The sequence below is a fragment of the Anguilla rostrata genome, chromosome 16, assembly GCF_018555375.3.
Source record: "Anguilla rostrata isolate EN2019 chromosome 16, ASM1855537v3, whole genome shotgun sequence".
Lineage (NCBI taxonomy): Eukaryota > Metazoa > Chordata > Actinopteri > Anguilliformes > Anguillidae > Anguilla > Anguilla rostrata.
This window is the reverse complement of record NC_057948.1, coordinates 1,058,187-1,079,357: the sequence shown is the minus strand read 5'-3', so window position 1 is coordinate 1,079,357 and position 21,171 is coordinate 1,058,187. Positions and strand designations below refer to the sequence as shown.

The following is a 21,171-nucleotide window of genomic DNA, read 5'->3' as shown; positions in this document are numbered from 1 at the left end:
ACACATACTAAGATACTGGAGTGAGTGGGTGAGAGGGTTCTAGTTCACTCACACTAAGATGTAGGAGTGAGAGGGTGAGAGGGTTCTAGCATTCTCATACTAAGATACTGGAGTGAGAGGGTTCTAGCTCTCTCACACTAAGATGCTGGAGTGAGAGGGTTATAGCTCTCTCACATTAAGATGCAGGAGTGAGAGGGTTCTAGCTTTCTCATACTAAGATGCTGGAGTGAGATGGTTCTAGCTCACTCACACTAAGATACTGGAGTGAGAGGGTTATAGCTTACTCATACTAAGATACTGGAGTGAGAGGGTTATAGCTCACTCACACTAAGATAGTGGGAGGGTTTTGGGCTGTTTTTCACAGTGGCGTCTGATTTGAGTCCTTGCTGAGAGCAGGAATGTTTCGGGGATGAAGCACACGCACCTTGTTTTTAATTTTCCTGCGGACCCTCTTGAGTGCCTTCTCCTCAGTCTTGGAGAGGGGTAGCTTGTTGGGTATGGGATACCCCTCCGCAATCAGTGTACGCTTCTCCTCCTCTGTCAGAATCAGGGGTCCAGAGGTACCCTGCAGCTTCTGTACAGACAAGGGCCATGAAGTCTCATTAATCAGGATCATAACCTTACAGCAGCACTATGAGCCTGACCAGGCTGCTCATAACCATACAGCACTATGAGCCTGACCAGGCTGCTCATAATGTCACAGTACTATGAGCCTGATCAGGCTGTTCATAACCATACAGCACTATGAGTCTGACCAGGCTGCTCATAACCTTACTGCACTATGAGCCTGACCAGGCTGCTCATAACCTTACAGCACTATGAGCCTGACCAGGCTGCTCATAACCTTACAGCACTATGAGCCTGACCGGGCTGCTCATAAACTTACAGCACTATGAGCCTGACCAGGCTGCTCATATCCTTACAGCACTATGAGCCTGACCAGGCTGCTCATAACCTTACAGCACTATGAGCCTGACCTGGCTGTTCATAACCTTACTGCACTATGAGCCTGACCAGGCTGCTCATAACCTTACAGCACTATGAGCCTGACCAGGCTGCTCATAACCTTACAGCACTATGAGCCTGACCAGGCTGCTCATAACCTTACAGCACTATGAGCCTGACCAGGCTGCTCATAACCTTACAGCACTATGAGCCTGACCAGGCTGTTCATAACCTTACAGCACTATGAGCCTGACCAGGCTGCTCATAACCATACAGCACTATGAGCCTGACCAGGCTGCTCATAATGTCACAGTACTATGAGCCTGATCAGGCTGTTCATAACCATACAGCACTATGAGTCTGACCAGGCTGCTCATAACCTTACTGCACTATGAGCCTGACCAGGCTGCTCATAACCTTACAGCACTATGAGCCTGACCAGGCTGCTCATAACCTTACAGCACTATGAGCCTGACCGGGCTGCTCATAAACTTACAGCACTATGAGCCTGACCAGGCTGCTCATATCCTTACAGCACTATGAGCCTGACCAGGCTGCTCATAACCTTACAGCACTATGAGCCTGACCTGGCTGTTCATAACCTTACTGCACTATGAGCCTGACCAGGCTGCTCATAACCTTACAGCATTATGAGCCTGACCAGGCTGTTCATAACCTTACAGCACTATGAGCCTGACCAGGCTGCTCATAACCTTACAGCACTATGAGCCTGACCAGGCTGCTCATAACCTTACAGCACTATGAGCCTGACCAGGCTGTTCATAACCTTACAGCACTATGAGCCTGACCAGGCTGCTCATAACCTTACAGCACTATGAGCCTGACCAGGCTGTTCATAACCATACAGCACTATGAGTCTGACCAGGCTGCTCATAACCTTACAGCACTATGAGCCTGACCAGGCTGCTCATAACCTTACAGCACTATGAGTCTGACCAGGCTGTATAAATAGAATGTAAATGCTATCTAAAAAGTTGTGTAGGTTGCTCTGGATAAGAGTGTCTGCTAAATGCACGTAATGTAATGCGGTGCAATTTATGCCATTAAGGTTTTTATGTCACTGACAACTGGGTTTGGTGGTGTGACAGGAAATGTCCAGTTCTTCCTTACACCTTTAAAAATTCAATCATCCAGGCTGACTCATGCTTTGATTTTGTGTTCATTTATATGGCTGATTATACAGAAGCAGTGCAAGTCAAGTACCTTGCTAAAAGGTACAACGTGGATAGACTGCCTGGGAGTTGAACTTGCAATCTCTATGTTACAAGTAAAGTTCGCTAACCATTATACTACACTGCTGCCCAGTTTGAACTCAAAATACCAGGTAAGTCAAGTAAACCACTTAATTAGCTGCTTATAAACTGATAAATTAAGTGCGGAGCGATAATAAAAACCAGCAGACCCTGTGCTTCTTCAGTACCAGGGCTGGGGACCCCAGCAGACCCTGTGTCTCTCCAGGACCAGGGCTGGGGACCCCAGCAGACCCTGTGGCTCTCCAGGACCAGGGCTGGGGACCCCAGCAGACCCTGTGGCTCTCCAGGACCAGGGCTGGGGACCCCAGCAGACCCTGTGTCTCTCCAGGACCAGGGCTGGGGACCCCAGCAGACCCTGCGGCTCTCCAGGACCAGGGATGGGGACCCCAGCAGACCCTGTGGCTCTCCAGGACCAGGGCTGGGCACCCCACCATTATACTACACTGCAGCCCTGAGGTACAGACCCAGTTCCCTAACCATTATACTACACTGCAGTCCAGAGTTACAGACCCAGTTCCCTAGCCATTGGGATGGCAGGTATGCCATCCCGCCAAGTTACGCCTTGACGGGGGCATGCCCAATACTTATACAGCACCGAGATTTTGGCACTTTTCAGGGTTCCCCACAGAAATAAGGACCCCAGCAGACCCTGTGTCTCTCCAGGACCAGGGCTGGGGACCCCAGCAGACCCTGTGTCTCTCCAGGACCAGGGTAGGTGATCCCAGCGTGAGCCCCAAATCTGGAGGAAAAGCAGCTGTGTGGATTGCTAGTCCAGGTGATGACATCAGTTATGTGATGATGAAATAGGGACATCAGCTGGATGATAAATGCCAGAGAGCAGGGCATGATGGGTGAGGAGGAGAAGAGGAGGGATGAGCAGGAGGTGACTCACATGAGGCGCAGTGAGGAGGGGCGAGGAGGAGATGGCGGCTGAGGTTCGGGCCTGCAGATGGGCCGGGCTAGGGGGAGGCAGGGACCGGGGGCTCTGGGACCCATCGCTGTCACTGCCGTTGCCATGGCTACTGGGAGGGGTGGGAGGGAGCTGCAGCTGCTCATCTGTCAGGGGTCAGAGGTCAATAGAATCATCGATTCACACCTCAAAACGTACAGCAGGACCCACAAAGAAAGATAACCTTCAATTATATTTACATTTAGTTATTTGGCAGACATTCATGCTGAGCCACACAGCTCATATTTTAGCATGTGCTACATTTAGAAGGGTGGATATTAATTGAAGCACTCAGATTAAATACCTCAGTCATAGCAGTCCCCCACACACCTGGGACCCAAACCTGTAACCTCACTGAGGAACAGACCCAGTTCACTAACCATTATACTACACTGCAGCCCTCAGTTACAGACCCAGTTTCCTAATCATTATACTACACTGCAGCCCTGAGGTACAGACCCAGTTCCCTAACCATTATCCTACACTGCAGTCCTGAGTTACAGACCCAGTTCCCTAACCATTATACTACACTGTAACCCAGAGTTACAGACCCAGTTCCCTAACCATTGGGATGGCAGGTATGCCATCCCGCCAAGTTACGCCTTGGCGGGGGCATGCCCATTACCTATACAGCACCGAGATTTTGGCACTTTTCAGGGTTCCCCACAGAAATAACCACAACAGCCACAGACACTCAGCCCTTAAAAACTTTAAATTCTGTACATTCTCACCCCATTTCAACAGACAGAATTCATAAACAACTTCACGTGTCCACACAATAAAGCCAAAAACTAAGGGGATTTTGCGTTTTCTCCTCCTTCTTCTTTTCTTCTTCTCATTCTTATTTTTCCTGCCACCAATACCACTAACAACATGTCTCCCCATTGGACATTTTACCGACACCAGCCAAATCTTCACCTACACGACTCAGTCAAAAACTCGCATACACACACAAAATACTCATACCTTTTTACTCTGAAACATTTCTGGTTTTAACAGCTAGTCTGCCTGTGGCCTAGTGGGCAAGTTTACAGTCTTGGGAACATGCGGTCCTAGGTTAAAGCCCAGATAGGAACACGTTTCTTTAACCTGCTTTTACCCTCGCTAATAATTGTCTACTACTTCCCAATTATTGCTTTTGCACCATATCTACCCGCCGTTCACCGAACATATACACTGCATTATGACGTATCGTCTGCACGTTCAGTTATTAACCGGCTACAATATTGCAAAGCCATATGGATTCAACGGGGGCGCTTCTGTGCTTACTGGCCTGTGTTCTTCTTTAAAACCATGGACAGGTTTGCTAATCATATTTCACGCATTGCATAGCTATGTCGTTGTGCTGCACTAACAGTCACACACTGGTAAACCTCCGGTTGAAGGACTGAATCCCGCCTCGTCCTCAGGCAGATAATTTCCTCTTTTACACTAACGTTTTCTTACGCTTATATTTGTTTTGCCAAAACTCTCTCACGTGCACCCATATGCATTTCATGAAGGCAAATGTATTCCTTTTATTAAAAAGTTACACCAGCTCACCGCTGTGCCATTTCTATTAACTATATTTCTTCACTTGGCTACCGTACAAAACCTTCTTATCAGCAAACGCCACGTTTCTACATTCATGTTACCTCGCCCTGTTCTCTATCTAGTGTGGCACCGTACTGGGCGTGACGGTGCAGGCGGGGCGGCACAGAAATACACAGACCAGAGGTTTGGGGAAAAATAGCCCAACAGGGCTCTTTAATTAAACAAAAATTAAGCACACAAACCAAAGCCGTACTCAACAACAAAAGTTTCTTATTTAAATTAAATTAAAGTAAAGTAACTGAAATTAAGGTAATGATGACTGGGAGACAGCAGAGGGGATCCCTCTTCAAAGCAGGAAGAGGGATGTGATCCCGCGTCTCCGCCGGCTTCTGCAAAAAAGTAAAAAGTTACAAACAGATTTTTAACCGATCTGCTGTAGCCCAAAAACCCCCTCTCTCAAGGGAGACAAAGGCCTCCTCTTAAGCTCCCAGCCCATTTCCCTGGAGTGGGGGCAGCTGTGTCGCCTCATTGACTTCAGGTGTGTTGAGTGCCAATGAGGGAGTTGGGGAATTTCCAGGTTGCCGCTCTCCAGGGTCCTGTGGCTGGACTTCACAGAGTGGCGCTGTCCTGGGTCCTGAACAGCGGGCCTGGTGGCAGGTTTGAGCTGATGCATATCAGGCTGGGAGAGGCACTGCGGGGGCATGCCCCGATCCACGCCACACTAGCCACATACAAACAATTACTACGTATGTACGTTCTGCAACTCCCCATTAAAACATTACATTTAAAATCATGACTCACTCATAATTATAACTACTAGTACTGAACATGAGAAAAGCACATCACTATAATAGATTGCACACATTACTTAACCCTCCACTTTAACAACTAAAGCTTTATACAGACTGTTATATATACCATTGGATAAGGAAACTAAGCTCGTTCATGGTCACTTCATTTACTTCGCATTACAGTCTGTGATCATGTCAACCTTCACCTACATGCCCATTCTGCTAAAAACATATTGTTTCAACTACGCAATTTCATCATTTATCCTAATTTATCTCACACTGTTGTTATTTTCTCATATGCAAAGCCTGCTGGGACATATGCATCTGCTCCTATTCTCCACTATCAAGTTTTCCGGTTCGAGGATTCCTACCTGCAGATAAGCCTATCAAAATGCCTTATAAACCTTACAAACACTAAAAGTGCATCTCCACGAAATAACAGACAACGGAGCAGGACAGAAGGGTACACAAGTTGCGACCTAGGGAGCTCTAATTTTACGGGTTTGCTGATTCTTTTGTCAATCAAGGGTCGTTGGATGGCCGTCAAATCCGTGAGTACATACACTGGCCATATTTCATCTGCGTTTCTGATGCATTTACACTTACGCTACCGCACCCTTTGTCACAGCCACTGTTTTACATATATAGCAAACCAAAACTGCTAAACGGTACACGCTCATCAGACTGTACAAATTGACACAAGGATAGCCATAATCCACAATCATTTCTTACAGGGTCATTTCACATTTCTCACTCTCATAATAAAACGCTTTGCAAAAAGAAATGATATCTCATAAAAAACACGTTTTCAACATACAAAAATGCCAAGTTACTCACACATACAAGACATACACTGTCTATAACTCATTCATTCAGACTGCCAAAATCCAGGCCCGCCATTAAAAGTACTGATATCAAAATTACGCCAAGTTACGGTACTACAGACAATATAGGCTATCTTGCCTCACCGAAATGAAGTAAGATGTATTCCAAAGCAATGCTACCCAATATTTCCTCAATTCTTTCAATAAACACAATGAAGACACTGGATTTAGTATGAACCCTGAATGGAAAACTCTTTGTTTTTAGCCTTTCCCCACTGGCTGACCAAGGACTTCTGCAGCTAGCACATTCTGCTCATAAAGTAAGGCCTTGTTCCTCACAGTAAGTGATGAGCTCATGCTAAGCACTGGAGGTTCGGTGTCAGGGCACTTCTTGTATTTAGGCTACAAAACAGTAGATACGGAATGCTATTCAACAGTTTAGGGAGACAAACAGGTAGATACGTACACAGGTATGTAAAATGCCCATGGTTCAGCAGTGCCTATGTGGGGTAAATGTGCACTGGATGTACCAGGCTGGCCCACAGATTTTTGCTATTATTCCAGCATATCTAGGGTTTGATTTACTTGCCAGCAAAATTATCAATCCATCACACTAAAACATAAGGGACGACATAGCTAAGTAGGTAAGAGCGGTTGTCTGGCAGTCGGAGGGCTGCCGGTTTGATCCCCACCCTGGGCGTGTCGAAGTGTCCCTGAGCAAGACACCTAACCCCTAACTGCTCTGGCGAATGAGAGGCATCAATTGTAAAGCGCTTTGGATAAAAGCGCTATATAAATTCAGTCCATTTACCATTCCATTTAACAATGAGGAGAACAGGCCATTCAGCCCATCTAACCCCATCATTTATCTACATTATCTAACCACCACTGTGTCAAACTTGGACTCTGAAATGCTTCCTTGTATCCAGCAGTGATAATAAAATATGGACAGGACAGACACGTCTTCACATTTTTAAAAGAAGCCAGATACAGCCTCCATCAGTCATAGACTATGTTGGTGGAAGAACCAATGACAGTACTAGGTGTATAGCCTACTTCTGTTTATTGCTGGCCTAAGACGGCAGTACAGGATGCGAAAGGATGTCAGGATTCACTGGCTAACAACATAAGGGCTGCTGCATCTGTGTCTGCAGTTTGTACTGTCCGCATCATCCATCGCTGGCGTAACAGGGTAATGAAAGGTCTCAGCCGTTTACCCACCTGAAGGAGTCCCAGGGAACCGGCCTACATCTGGAGGGATCTCAGGGAACCGGCCCACGTCTGGAGGGATCCCAGGGAACCGGCCCACATCTGGAGGGATCCCAGGTAACCGGCCCACGTCTGAAGGGATCCCAGGGAACCGGCCCACGTCTGGAGGTTCGGCTTTCATCTCTCGTACAGCCTTCGGCCCTCTAGAGGCCTAGAGGAAGAGGGACAGAAAAGCATCAAAACAGCACTCAGCGCAGGGTGAGAATAACACCCTGCCATCAAAACAGCACTCAGCGCAGGGTGAAAAAAACACACACCCTGCCATCAAAACAGCACTCAGTGCAGGGTGAGAATAACACACACCCTGTGCACTCAGCACCGGGTGAGAATAACACACACCCTGTGCACTCAGCGCGGGGTGAGAATAACACACCCTGTGCACTCAGCGCAGGGTGAGAATAACACACCCTGTGCACTCAGCACAGGGTGAGAATAACACACCCTGTGCACTCAGCGCAGGGTGAGAATAACACACCCTGTGCACTCAGCACAGGGTGAGAATAACACACACCCTGTGCACTCAGCGCAGGGTGAGAATAACACACCCTGTGCACTCAGCGCAGGGTGAGAATAACACACCCTGTGCACTCAGCGCAGGGTGAGAATAACACACCCTGTGCACTCAGCACATGGTGAAAAAAAACACCCTGCCAAACAACATACAGAGGATGACACATTAGCTCTAACCACATCTCAAATATGCATATCTGTGTACATATGAATGTGCACGCTGAAGGGTGTGAAGGGTTTGCATACATGTGCCCATTTCTGGAGCTGGTCGTGCGAGTTTGTGGTCGGTCTTCAGTGCCTGCCTCAGGCGGCTTATGCGTGAGACTTCAGCGCGGCGCGTGTTTCGAGTTCGAGCGCCCGTACGTACCGTTTCACACACACGGACGACACAGACTACAGTCCTGCGTTTACGTCGCTCCGGGCCATGACTGTTACAGACACGACTTTCACTGACACTGCTCTCCGGAGAACCTGCAGGCTCCGGGCAAGGCAGGAGGAAGCCTTCCGGAGCCTTCCGTGTGTTTTCCCGACAGGTGCAGGACAAGGCCGCAAAAGGACAAGCGGCTCGGACACCGGACACAGCCAAGCGGTGAAATATTTTCACTGTCCAGAAAAATTAATGGCCTGTTAAAATTCTGGGATTGCAAGGGTGTCATGGGGCCTCATTCCGTTTGCTGTGCGGCGTTGTGGGTTGTGCTAATCGATGCCGCTTCATGCTAATCGGCTACTCAGGATCCCTGTTGAGGAAACGGAGTGCTGTTTCAGGTAACTGAGTGTGGTAATCTTCAGGACCGCCTGAGGGTGCTCCGCGATTGCTTTTGATTACGACCGATTGATTACGACCTGATTGAGAGCGTTTATACACTCATGTGAGATCTGTTCTTCGCTTTAGTGTCTACTAATGTACACGAAAGCCGGTACAGAGAAAAGCTCTCTTAGAGAAACTGTGGTAAGAAAAAGGTATAGGATTTTTGAATTTAGCTTTTGTTTTGACGTCTGTCCTACTAGTCACCCAGCTTTAATTCTTTATTTTCCTTAAACGCCTTTTGCCTTCCTCATTTACGAGGTACTCTTTTCTTTTGCTTTTTTTCAGACTGCACTGCAGTCTTTCTAAAGTTAACGCCTTAGTTTCGTTCTCCTGCTGAGACATTTACTTTGTGTTGGGATATTCTCCCTTAGGAGTTGAGTCTTCTTTTAGTTATCCCCCTCCTTAAGTCTCTTTCTGAGATCTAGTGGTTATTCCACTATGGTGGGTAACTTAAAGAAACCCCTTTTTAATTTACTGTAGTTGCGAGTGGTCATTACCACTTCCTCACCCTCACAAAGTGTGGTTGCAATGAAAAACCAGCAATCGTAGAGGGTCCCCAGTACTGAGTTTAAGGACCGCTGCTCCAGATGAAGCCAGCTTAATAGCACTTGCATCCTGAAGCAGAGTAATTTCCTTCCAGTGATTTTAAATGAGCGCAGGCTGGCAAGCCCCACAGGTGACAGCTGCCTCAGCCTAAGCTTGAGGCCCAGTCCTAAGCTGTGGAACGCTGTATGACTTGGAGGCAAGGATACTGCATGTACCGTGATACTGTACGTTCAGGTTTGATATAGACATAGCTGTATCGTGATACTGTACATTCAGGTTTGTTATAGGCATAGCTGTATCGTGACACTGTACGTTCAGGTTTGTTATAGGCATAGCTGTATCGTGATACTGTACGTTCAGGTTTGTTACAGGCATAGCTGTATCGTGACACTGTACGTTCAGGTTTGTTATAGGCATAGCTGTATCGTGATACTGTACGTTCAGGTTTGTTACAGGCATAGCTGTATCGTGACACTGTACGTTCAGGTTTGTTACAGGCATAGCTGTATCGTGATACTGTACGTTCAGGTTTGTTACAGGCATAGCTGTACCGTGACACTGTACGTTCAGGTTTGTTACAGGCATAGCTGTATCGTGACACTGTACTGTCTCAGGTTTGTTAAGGCATAGCTGTATCGTGATACTGTACGTTCAGTTTTGTTACAGGCATAGCTGTATCGTGATACTGTACATTCAGGTTTGTTATAGGCATAGCTGTATCGTAATACTGTACGTTCAGGTTTGTTATAGGCATATCTGTATCGTGATACTGTATGTTCAGGTTTGTTATAGGCATAGCTGTATCGTGATACTGTACGTTCAGTTTTGTTATAGGCAGCTGTGTTGTGATACTGTATATTCAGATTTGTTATAGGCATAACTGTGTTGTGATACTGTACATTCAGATTTGTTTTAGGCATAGCTGTGTTGTGATACTGTACATTCAGATTTGTTTTAGGCATTACTGTATAAAGATTGGCTATATGTTACCTGTCAAGTGGTACTTAGTTACAATGCAGATTGTTGTCTGTTAGGTTAGCATCACACATTGATTATCAATGGGTCTCTGTGCCTTCTTCTGTATTCCTGAGAGTGACTGATTGTTCTCCACTACTGCACGCCACTCAGGGTTAGAGTGTCTGTCCAGCGATTGCAGCGTGATGTTAGTTAAGAGGAAGAGTGTGAGTCTGGTCATGAAAGGTGTAAATGCACCTGCAGTTCCCACCTTTTCCTCCGGCAGGATCTTCTTTGGGGGAGGGGTCAGGCAGAGAGGCTGGTCCGGGGAGGGCGGGGCTGAGGATGGGGGCGGGGCATCGGCCAGCAGGCTCGGCTCCTGTTTCACCAGGACGGCAGTCAGATCCTGGCCAAAGGACCACATGCCTTCTGACTCTGAAACGAAGACCCAAGAAAGAGAGAGAATCCACATCAGGATGGCCGCCTGGGGCCCCTTGCCCAAACACAATAAGTGAGCACTGTCACTCTCAGGGCACAGATTAATGTCAAAACACATTTCAGGAGAGTTTCTGACTCTATCCAACCATCACTTATATCCACTTATCCTGGATAGGGTTACAGGGGGTGCAGGAGCCTATCTCCGCATGCATCGGACGAGAGGCAGGAATACACCCTGGACAGGCCGCCAATCTATCACAGGATATTTAGAGTCTCCAGTTAGCCTACATGCATGTCTTTGGACTGTGGGAGGAAACCCATGCGGACATGGGGAGAACATGGAAAACTCCACACAGAAAGGCCCAGGCTGGGATTCGAATCCAGGACCCACAGCACCACCATGCCACCCAGTTTCTGACTCACTGTCAGTAAAATAATAAACCTGCCACAACGGTTGGGTTATTTCACACCTTCTCCTAGCTGTGTTTATGCTGGTTGAAAGGAGAAGAGCCACTAAATGAGTTGTATTTGCCCTGTGTTTTTCACTTCTTTGTCTTCATGAGTGCTGTTTGTCACTATATTCCTACATGGCTCAGTGCTGTATGGTACTACAATGATAAGAGGGCTTAAGTTTAAGATTACGCAAGTGCTATCTCATCCCCTTGATGTTAGCACCTGCTCCTTTAAAAAAGCTCAAAAAATGAGAGAGAAAAAGAGATGGAATTTTGTAGATTAGCTTGAGCGGCATTTTTCGCGAATGAGCCCGACTGAGTTCCCCACTGACGGCGCTAAGCCCGGGAAGTCCTCCCCAGACTCTCTCGCACCGCCATTGCCTCTGGCTCACCTGCGAACCCGCGACTCGGGAGGCGGTAAAGAGGAGGCTAACGTGACGCAGCTCGCCTTGAACGCGGTCATAAAAACAACAACGGGGCACAGGGACCACCCTGCTTCCCCAGGCAAACTCCTGCCCGTCGTAATGGAGTCAGTGGAGAAGAAGGCTTCGGGGGAAGCACTACTCCACCTGGTTTTTTACTGGTTTGGCGCCTCTGTGACTGACCTGCTGAAACGCCCCAGGAGGCTGTGCTCTAAGGTCGTGCACAGTTAAAAAAGGCAGCATTAGCGTAGCTGGGGATCCAGGGGAAAGAGCATAGAGTTTCCCACAGACATCTGTGCAAACACCTCTCAAATCAGGATGGCACCCCAACACCTTTCGTAACCAGAAACGGACGAATGTCTCAAACACATGTATTATAAGCATTCATTTGCATTCATGGATTTAATTAGTCATAAGGGCAGCTTGCCTCTTTTTGGTATGGTTTAACCATCTGTGCTACTTGCAGAGCACCAACATCGTGATTGCAATTTATCCATCCATCCATCCATTATCTATACCTGCTTATTCCTGGTCAGGGTTGCGGGAGGTGATGAAGACTATCCCAGCATTCATTGGGTGAGGGGCAGGAATACCCCCTGGACATTTTGCCAGTTCGCTGCAGATTGCAGTTGCTTAAGATGCGTAAATTTATTTGGGAGATAACCTATGACTGTACCCAAACTAAAACCGGCAACTTTCTTAACAGTGCAGCGGTCTGCTGTGTGAGGAATGTTTCGCTGTGTGAGGCGTGTTTTGCTTGTGAGGCGTGTGAGGTGTGTGAGGTATGTGAGGCGTGTGAGGTATGTGAGGCGTGTTTCGCTTGTGAGGCATGTTTGGTGTGTGAGGTATGTGAGGCGTGTTTCGCTTGTGAGGTATGTGAGGCATGTTTCGCATGTGAGGTGTGTGAGGCATGTTTGGTGTGTGAGGTATGTGAAGCGTGTTTGGTGAGTGAGGTATGTGAGGCGTGTTTCGCGTGTGAGGTGTGTGAGGCGTGTTTCGCTTGTGAGGCATGTTTGGTGTGTGAGGTATGTCAGGCGTGTTTCGCTTGTGAGGCGTGTGAGGTATGTGAGGCGTGTGAGGTGCGCTTGGTGTGTGAGGCGTGTTTTGCGTGTGAAGCATGTTTGGTGTGTGAGGTGTGTTTGATGTGTGAGGTATGTGAGGCGTGTTTTGCTTGTGAGGTGTGTTGAGGCATGTGTGGTGTGTGAGGCATGTGAGGCGTGTTTTGCTTGTGAGGTGTGTGAGGTGTGTGAGGTATGTGAGGTGTGTGCGACGCGTAACGCGTGTGAGGTGTGTTTGGTATGTGAGGCGCGTAACGCGTGTGAGGTGTGTGAGGCATGTTTGGTGTGTGAGGTATGTGAAACGTGTTTGGTGTGTGAGGTGTGTTTGATGTGTGAGGTATGTGAGGCGTGTTTCGCTTGTGAGGCATGTGAGGTGTGTGAGGTATGTTTGGTGTGTGAGGTATGTGAGGCGTGTTTCGCTTGTGAGGCGTGTGAGGTGTGTGATGCATGTTTGGTGTGTGGGGTATGTGAAGCGTGTTTGATGTGTGAGGTGTGTTTGGTGTGTGAGGTATGTGAGGCGTGTTTTGCTTGTGAGGCGTGTAACGCATGTGAGGCATGCGAGGCGTGTTTGGTGTGTGAGGCATGTTTGGTGTGTGAGGTGTGTGAGGCGTGTTTGGTGTGTGAGGTATGTGAGGCGTGTTTCACTTGTGAGGCATGTTTGGTGTGTGAGGTATGTGAGGCGTGTTTCGCTTGTGAGGCGTGTGAGGTGTGTGAGGTATGTGAGGCGTGTTTTGCTTGTGAGGTGTGTGAGGCATGTGTGGTGTGTGAGGCATGTGAGGCGTGTTTCGCGTGTGAGGTATGTGAGGCGCGTTTCGCTTGTGAGGCGTGTGAGGTGTGTGATGCATGTTTGGTGTGTGGGGTATGTGAAGAGTGTCTGGTGTGTGAGGTGTGTTTGATGTGTGAGGTGTGTTTGGTGTGTGAGGTATGTGAGGTGTGTTTCGCTTGTGAGGCGTGTAACGCGTGTGAGGCATGCGAGGCGTGTTTGGTGTGTGAGGTATGTTTGGTGTGTGAGGTGTGTGAGGTATGTTTGGTGTGTGAGGTGTGTGAGGCGTGTTTGGTGTGTGAGGTATGTGAGGTGTGTTTCGCTTGTGAGGCATGTTTGGTGTGTGAGGTATGTGAGGCGTGTTTCGCTTGTGAGGCGTGTGAGGTGTGTGAGGTATGTGAGGCATGTGAGGTGCGTTTGGTGTGTGAGGTATGTGAGGCGTGTTTCGCTTGTGAGGCGTGTGAGGTGTGTGAGGTATGTGAGGCATGTGAGGTGCGTTTGGTGTGTGAGGTATGTGAGGCGTGTTTCGCGTGTGAGGTGTGTGATGCGTGTGTGGTGTGTGAGGCATGTGAGGCGTGTTTTGCTTGTGAGGTGTGTGAGGTGTGTGAGGTATGTGAGGTGTGTGAGGCGTGTGAGGTGCGTTTGGTGTGTGAGGCGTGTTTCGCGTGTGAGGTGTGTAAGGCATGTTTGGTGTGTGAGGTATGTGAAACGTGTTTGGTGTGTGAGGTGTGTTTGATGTGTGAGGTATGTGAGGCGTGTTTCGCTTGTGAGGCATGTGAGGTGTGTGAGGTATGTTTGGTGTGTGAGGTATGTGAGGCGTGTTTCGCTTGTGAGGCGTGTGAGGTGTGTGATGCATGTTTGGTGTGTGGGGTATGTGAAGCGTGTTTGATGTGTGAGGTGTGTTTGGTGTGTGAGGTATGTGAGGCGTGTTTTGCTTGTGAGGCGTGTAACGCATGTGAGGCATGCGAGGCGTGTTTGGTGTGTGAGGCATGTTTGGTGTGTGAGGTGTGTGAGGCGTGTTTGGTGTGTGAGGTATGTGAGGCGTGTTTCACTTGTGAGGCATGTTTGGTGCGTGAGGTATGTGAGGCGTGTTTCGCTTGTGAGGCGTGTGAGGTGTGTGAGGTATGTGAGGCGTGTTTCGCTTGTGAGGTGTGTGAGGCATGTGTGGTGTGTGAGGCATGTGAGGCGTGTTTCGCGTGTGAGGTGTGTGAGGTATGTGAGGTGTGTGAGGCGTGTTTGGTGTGTGAGGTATGTGAGGCGTGTTTCGCTTGTGAGGCGTGTGAGGTGTGTGATGCATGTTTGGTGTGTGGGGTATGTGAAGAGTGTCTGGTGTGTGAGGTGTGTTTGATGTGTGCGGTGTGTTTGGTGTGTGAGGTATGTGAGGTGTGTTTCGCTTGTGAGGCGTGTAACGCGTGTGAGGCATGCGAGGCGTGTTTGGTGTGTGAGGCATGTTTGGTGTGTGAGGTGTGTGAGGCGTGTTTGGTGTGTGAGGTATGTTTGGTGTGTGAGGTGTGTGAGGCGTGTTTGGTGTGTGAGGTATGTGAGGTGTGTTTCGCTTGTGAGGCATGTTTGGTGTGTGAGGTATGTGAGGCGTGTTTCGCTTGTGAGGCGTGTGAGGTGTGTGAGGTATGTGAGGCATGTGAGGTGCGTTTGGTGTGTGAGGTATGTGAGGCGTGTTTCGCTTGTGAGGCGTGTGAGGTGTGTGAGGTATGTGAGGCATGTGAGGTGCGTTTGGTGTGTGAGGTATGTGAGGCGTGTTTCGCGTGTGAGGTGTGTGAGGCATGTTTGGTGTGTGAGGTATGTGAAGTGTGTTTGGTGTGTGAGGTATGTGAGGCGTGTTTCGCGTGTGAGGTGTGTGATGCGTGTTTCGTTTGTGAGGTATGTTTGGTGTGTGAGGTATGTGAGGCGTGTTTCGTTTGTGAGGCATGTTTGGTGTGTGAGGTATGTGAGGCGTGTTTCGCGTGTGAGGTGTGTGATGCGTGTTTCGTTTGTGAGGTATGTTTGGTGTGTGAGGTATGTGAGGCGTGTTTCGTTTGTGAGGCATATTTGGTGTGTGAGGTATGTGAGGTGCGTTTCGCGAGTGAGGCATGCGAGGCGTGTTTGGTGTGTTTGGTGTGTGAGGCGCGTTTCTCTTGTGAGGCATGTTTGGTGTGTGAGGTATGTGAGGTGTGTTTCACGTGTTTTGTGAGTGAGGCGTATTTGGCGTATGAGGCGCGTTTCGCTTGTGAGGCATGTGAGGTAATACGCAGTTCTGCGTTTCCCATGGCAACAGGCTCACAGCTCAATAAATCTGCCTCGGAATGACAGAATGTCAGGAGAAAGGCGGGATGACGAGCTGTGACTGACAGGCGGGGACATTACTACTGCACTGCTGAGGCAGATCACTTCTGTTTGGCTGCTGGGATCGGGAAGGTGACGGAGGGGTTATAAAGCAGCCAGAAACACCCCCTCTGCTGATGCAACCGATTCCACGCGGCTGACCTCTCACATGCCCTCGCAAACATTGACAAACAACTTCATAACTTACCGTGAAGTGAGTTGTGGTTATATCCAAATCCATATGGAAAGCTGATTTTGTTTGTTTCTTAACACCCAGGGAAGCTTTTACAAAGCAAATAGAAGACCAATCTGGTGTGCGTTTATTATAAATGTCTGTGACCAGGTTTCTTTTCCATTCATCAATTGGAGCATCCAGAAAATGAAGCTGTCAACGCGTCAACGTCGCAAGAAAATGAGCTGAACACATTTAACATTAAAAACTGAGCCAACATAAAAAAGTCAACATGTTTATGAGAACTATTCATATCTTTAACAGATATTAAACACCATTTTAAATGCCTAAGTTCTAAGGTGGTTTTCAACATCATCTATTGTCCTCTAACCACCAAATCTGTAGCCCTTTCCATGACCTTCCTGGGTACCACCCCCCTCGTTTTCTTTTTAGATTAAATTCTGTATACATATAACTGCAAGAAAACACATTGTTTGTTACAGTAACTCACAGAGGCGGCATAACTGTAACAGCTGTTACATTTATACAGACGGAGACATCGTGTTTTTAAGGTCACCTAGCATCCATACAACCTGAAAACCATACTAACTTTTCAAGGACATGAACAGTTTTTAAACGATACATGATTAGATTTATTGTGAATAAAAATAAAAACCCTTATACCTGAAAATCATTTATGGAACTTATTTTACTTAGCTCACTCAAAAAATGTGTTTTGGAAATATTTCCTGCAAAGGTTATCACATTGCTCCTTTCCTTTGGGAGGCCGTGGAGGACTGAATGCACATGACCTGGGTCAAATACGTATTTGTTTTGGATTCAAATACTTTTCTACGCTTCACTGATCTTGTCTGGTGTATTGGAACCAATTAAATTCTCTCAAAAAGTGAAGAAGTGACCACCTTCTGGTCATATTGGCAGGCTCAATTACACCAGGCAAGATCAATAGATCACAGAAAAGTATTTGAATCCAAAACAAATACGTATTTGACCCAGGTCTGGTGTGAAGGCTTATGACCGTCTCTCTGAGTGAACATTAAGACCAGAAGAACTAATAATCTTTTACCAGCCCACTTATTAAACTAACAGCCAAAACACAATAAAATATCTACTTACACAGCTAATATTGTTAGATCAGTTTATGTACCTTACTGAAGGGTACAATGGCAGCCCCCCATCAGAAATTAAACCCGAAACCACTAAGTTAGTTCCCAGGTCCACTCACCCATGGCACGACTCTAAACTGGATAGGCTACTTTATATTATACAACAGTTCTACTCAGAGTTCAGTTTCTACTGTTAAACACAGCCCTGTGCACCTTTCTGATTTAGGTATATTCTGCTAAGGACAGCCCTGTGCACCTTTCTGATTTGGGTATATTCTGCTAAGGACAGCCCTGTGCAGATTTCTGATTTGGGTATATCATGCTAAGGACAGCCCTGTGCATGTTTCTGATTTGGGTATATTCTGCTAAAAACAGCCCTGTGCACGTTTCTGATTTGGGTATATTCTGCCCTGAGTCTGTCCTGTTAAAGACAGCATATGTCATGTGTGCACTTCTGGATGCCAGGCCTGCATGTGGCCAGCTCAGTTCAGCCCAGTCGTGTTAATGAGCACAGGCCTGTATGTGGCCAGCTCACTTCAGCCCCAGTCGTGTTAATGAGCACAGGCCTGCATGTGGCCAGCTCAGTTCAGCCCCAGTCGTGTTAATGAGCACAGGCTTGCATGTGGCCAGCTCAGTTCAGCCCCAGTCGTGTTAATGAGCACAGGCCTGCATGTGGCCAGCTCAGTTCAGCCCCAGTCGTGTTAATGAGCACAGGCCTGCATGTGGCCAGCTCAGTTCAGCCCCAGTCGTGTTAATGAGCACAGGCCTGCATGTGGCCAGCTCAGTTCAGCCCCAGTCGTGTTAATGAGCACAGGCCTGCATGTGGCCAGCTCAGTTCAGCCCCAGTCGTGTTAATGAGCACAGGCCTGTATGTGGCCAGCTCAGTTCCGCCCCAGTCGTGTTAATGACCACATGCCTGCATGCGGCTAGCTCAGTTCAGCCCCAGTCGTGTTAATGACCACAGGCCTGTATGTGGCCAGCTCAGCTCAGCCCCAGCCGTGTTAATGAGCACAGGCCTGCATGTGGCCAGCTCAGTTCCGCCCCAGTCGTGTTAATGAGACCTGAAACCACTGTTCAGTGCCCTCAATATGACAAGGCCAATTTGTGCTACAAGTGCTCTGTGGCGAGAGTTCACTACAGCTTTCCTGTAAAAATAGCCCTAATGACTATACTCTCTCTGCTTTGAGTGAAGTTTGAGATCATGTCACTGCACACAAGTGTGTCAAAGCAGCCCTCCTTATCGCACAAGCTTGCTTTCATTTTCCTTTTCATCTTACACACGTCTGCTGGAGTGTGTGCAGTAACCGTTGTGCTCTAGAGTGTGAGTGTGTGAGGCAGAAACTGTCATGCTCTGGAGAGTGTGTGTGAGGTAGAAACTGTGATGCTCTGGAGTGTGTGTGTGTGTGTGAGGTAGAAACCATCATGCTCTGGAGTGTGTGTGTGAGGTAGAAACTGTCATGCTCAGGAGTGTGTGTGTGTGTGTGTGTGTGTGTGAGGTAGAAACCATCATGCTCTGGAGTGTGTGTGTGAGGTAGAAACTGTCATGCTCAGGAGTGTGTGTGTGTGTGTGTGTGTGTGTGTGTGAGGTAGAAACCATCATGCTCTGGAGTGTGTGTGTGTGTGTGTGTGAGGTAGAAACCATCATGCTCTGGAGTGTGTGTGCGAGGTAGAAACTGTCATGCTCAGGAGTGTGTGTGTGTGTGTGTGTGTGTGTGAGGTAGAAACCATCATGCTCTGGAGTGTGTGTGTGAGGTAGAAACTGTCATGCTCAGGAGTGTGTGTGTGTGTGTGTGTGTGTGTGTGAGGTAGAAACCATCATGCTCTGGAGTGTGTGTGTGTGTGTGTGTGAGGTAGAAACCATCATGCTCTGGAGTGTGTGTGTGAGGTAGAAACTGTCATGCTCTGGGGGGTGTGTGTGTGTGTGTGTGTGTGAGGTAGAAACCATCATGCTCTGGGGTGTGTGTGTGAGGTAGAAACTGTGATGCTCTGGAGTGTGTGTGTGAGGTAGAAACTGTGATGCTCTGGAGTGTGTGTGTGTGTGAGTGTACTGTAAGTGAGAAGATCTGTCTGATGCTGGGTGTGTACTGTAAGTGAGGAGATCTGTCTGATGCTGGGTGTGTACTGTAAGTGAGGAGATCTGTCTGATGCTGGGTGTGTACTGTAAGTGTGGAGATCTGTCTGATGCTGGGTGTGTACTGTAAGTGTGGAGATCTGTCTGATGCTGGGTGTGTACTGTAAGTGTGGAGATCTGTCTGATGCTGGGTGTGTACTGTAAGTGAGGAGATCTGTCTGATGCTGGGTGTGTACTGTAAGTGAGGAGATCTGTCTGATGCTGGGTGTGTACTGTAAGTGAGGAGATCTGTCTGATGCTGGGTGTGTACTGTAAGTGTGGAGATCTGTCTGATGCTGGGTGTGTACTGTAAGTGTGGAGATCTGTCTGATGCTGGGTGTGTACTGTAAGTGTGGAGATCTGTCTGATGCTGGGTGTGTACTGTAAGTGAGGAGATCTGTCTGATGCTGGGTGTGTACTGTAAGTGAGGAGATCTGTCTGATGCTGGGTGTGTACTGTAAGTGAGGAGATCTGTCTGATGCTGGGTGTGTACTGTAAGTGAGGAGATCTGTCTGATGCTGGGGGTGTACTGTAAGTGAGGAGATCTGTCTGATGCTGGGTGTGTACTGTAAGTGAGAAGATCTGTCTGATGCTGGGTGTGTACTGTAAGTGAGGAGATCTGTCTGATGCTGGGTGTGTACTGTAAGTGAGGAGATCTGTCTGATGCTGGGTGTGTACTGTAAGTGAGGAGATCTGTCTGATGCTGGGTGTGTACTGTAAGTGTGGAGATCTGTCTGATGCTGGGTGTGTACTGTAAGTGAGGAGATCTGTCTGATGCTGGGTGTGTACTGTAAGTGATGAGATCTGTCTGATGCTGGGGGTGTACTGTAAGTGTGGAGATCTGTCTGATGCTGGGTGTGTACTGTAAGTGTGGAGATCTGTCTGATGCTGGGTGTGTACTGTAAGAGAGGCCTGTCTGATGCTGGGTCTGTACTGTAAGTGAGGAGATCTGTCTGATGCTGGGTGTGTACTGTAAGTGTGGAGATCTGTCTGATGCTGGGTGTGTACTGTAAGTGTGGAGATCTGTCTGATGCTGGGTGTGTACTGTAAGTGTGGAGATCTGTCTGATGCTGGGTGTGTACTGTAAGTGGGAGATCTGTCTGATGCTGGGTGTGTACTGTAAGTGAGGAGATCTGTCTGATGCTGGGTGTGTACTGTCAGTGAGAAGATCTGCCTGATGCTGGGTGTGTACTGTAAGTGAGGAGATCTGTCTGATGCTGGGTGTGTACTGTAAGAGAGGCCTGTCTGATGCTGGGTGTGTACTGTAAGTGAGGAGATCTGTCTGATGCTGGGTGTGTACTGTAAGTGAGGAGATCTGTCTGATGCTGGGTGTGTACTGTAAGTGTGGAGATCTATCTGATGCTGGGTCTGTACTGTACGTGTGGAGGGCTCGTAGGGGTACAGCAGGAGAAAAGGTCTCTGGGACAGGGACAGAGAAGGTGCATTTCTGACCGCACGCTGACAGACCTGTGTCTTCATCCGTCTTGATTGGCTGGGAGGGGCTCTGGGGGGCGGAGTCTCCGCTGAGGGAGTAGCTGTGCTCAGCCTGGATGTCGGGGCTGGGCGTGTCCAACTCCATGTCCATCAGCGGGTTCTGCTCCGCCAGCAGCTGCTCATCAAAAAAGCTGCTCAACAGTTCATGGGAGAAGTCCTCCATGTGGTCTGTGAAGTGCTGCAAATCATTTACATTTCAGCATCTTATCCAGAGACACACACACCCTTACATTTCAGCATCTTATCCAGAGACACTTACACACTTAATATGTCAAATTAATCCTCAAAAAATTAAATTAAACGAAAACAGCTAGGTTTAGATGCTTTTTTAAGAAAAAATGACAGTGTAGCAAACACTTCAAGTATTTGACAGTTGAGTTTGACAAGCCACACCCTTGCTGAAGCTGGCAATG

At 48.0% G+C, this 21,171-nt stretch overlaps 1 protein-coding gene across 1 annotated transcript in view; it reads right to left on the bottom strand.

The window, feature by feature from the left end:
- The window catches only part of LOC135242168 (cyclic AMP-responsive element-binding protein 3-like protein 1), a 53,680-nt gene that overhangs the window by 15,496 nt on the left and 17,013 nt on the right, over window positions 1-21,171 (bottom strand). Inside the window, exons 2-6 of the mRNA XM_064313117.1 lie at window positions 20,732-20,936; window positions 10,675-10,838; window positions 7,538-7,736; window positions 3,112-3,275; window positions 425-574 (exon numbers count right to left, since the gene is read on the bottom strand). Coding sequence (XP_064169187.1) covers window positions 425-574; window positions 3,112-3,275; window positions 7,538-7,736; window positions 10,675-10,838; window positions 20,732-20,936 — 882 coding nt within the window. The remainder of the gene's footprint in view (window positions 1-424; window positions 575-3,111; window positions 3,276-7,537; window positions 7,737-10,674; window positions 10,839-20,731; window positions 20,937-21,171) is intronic.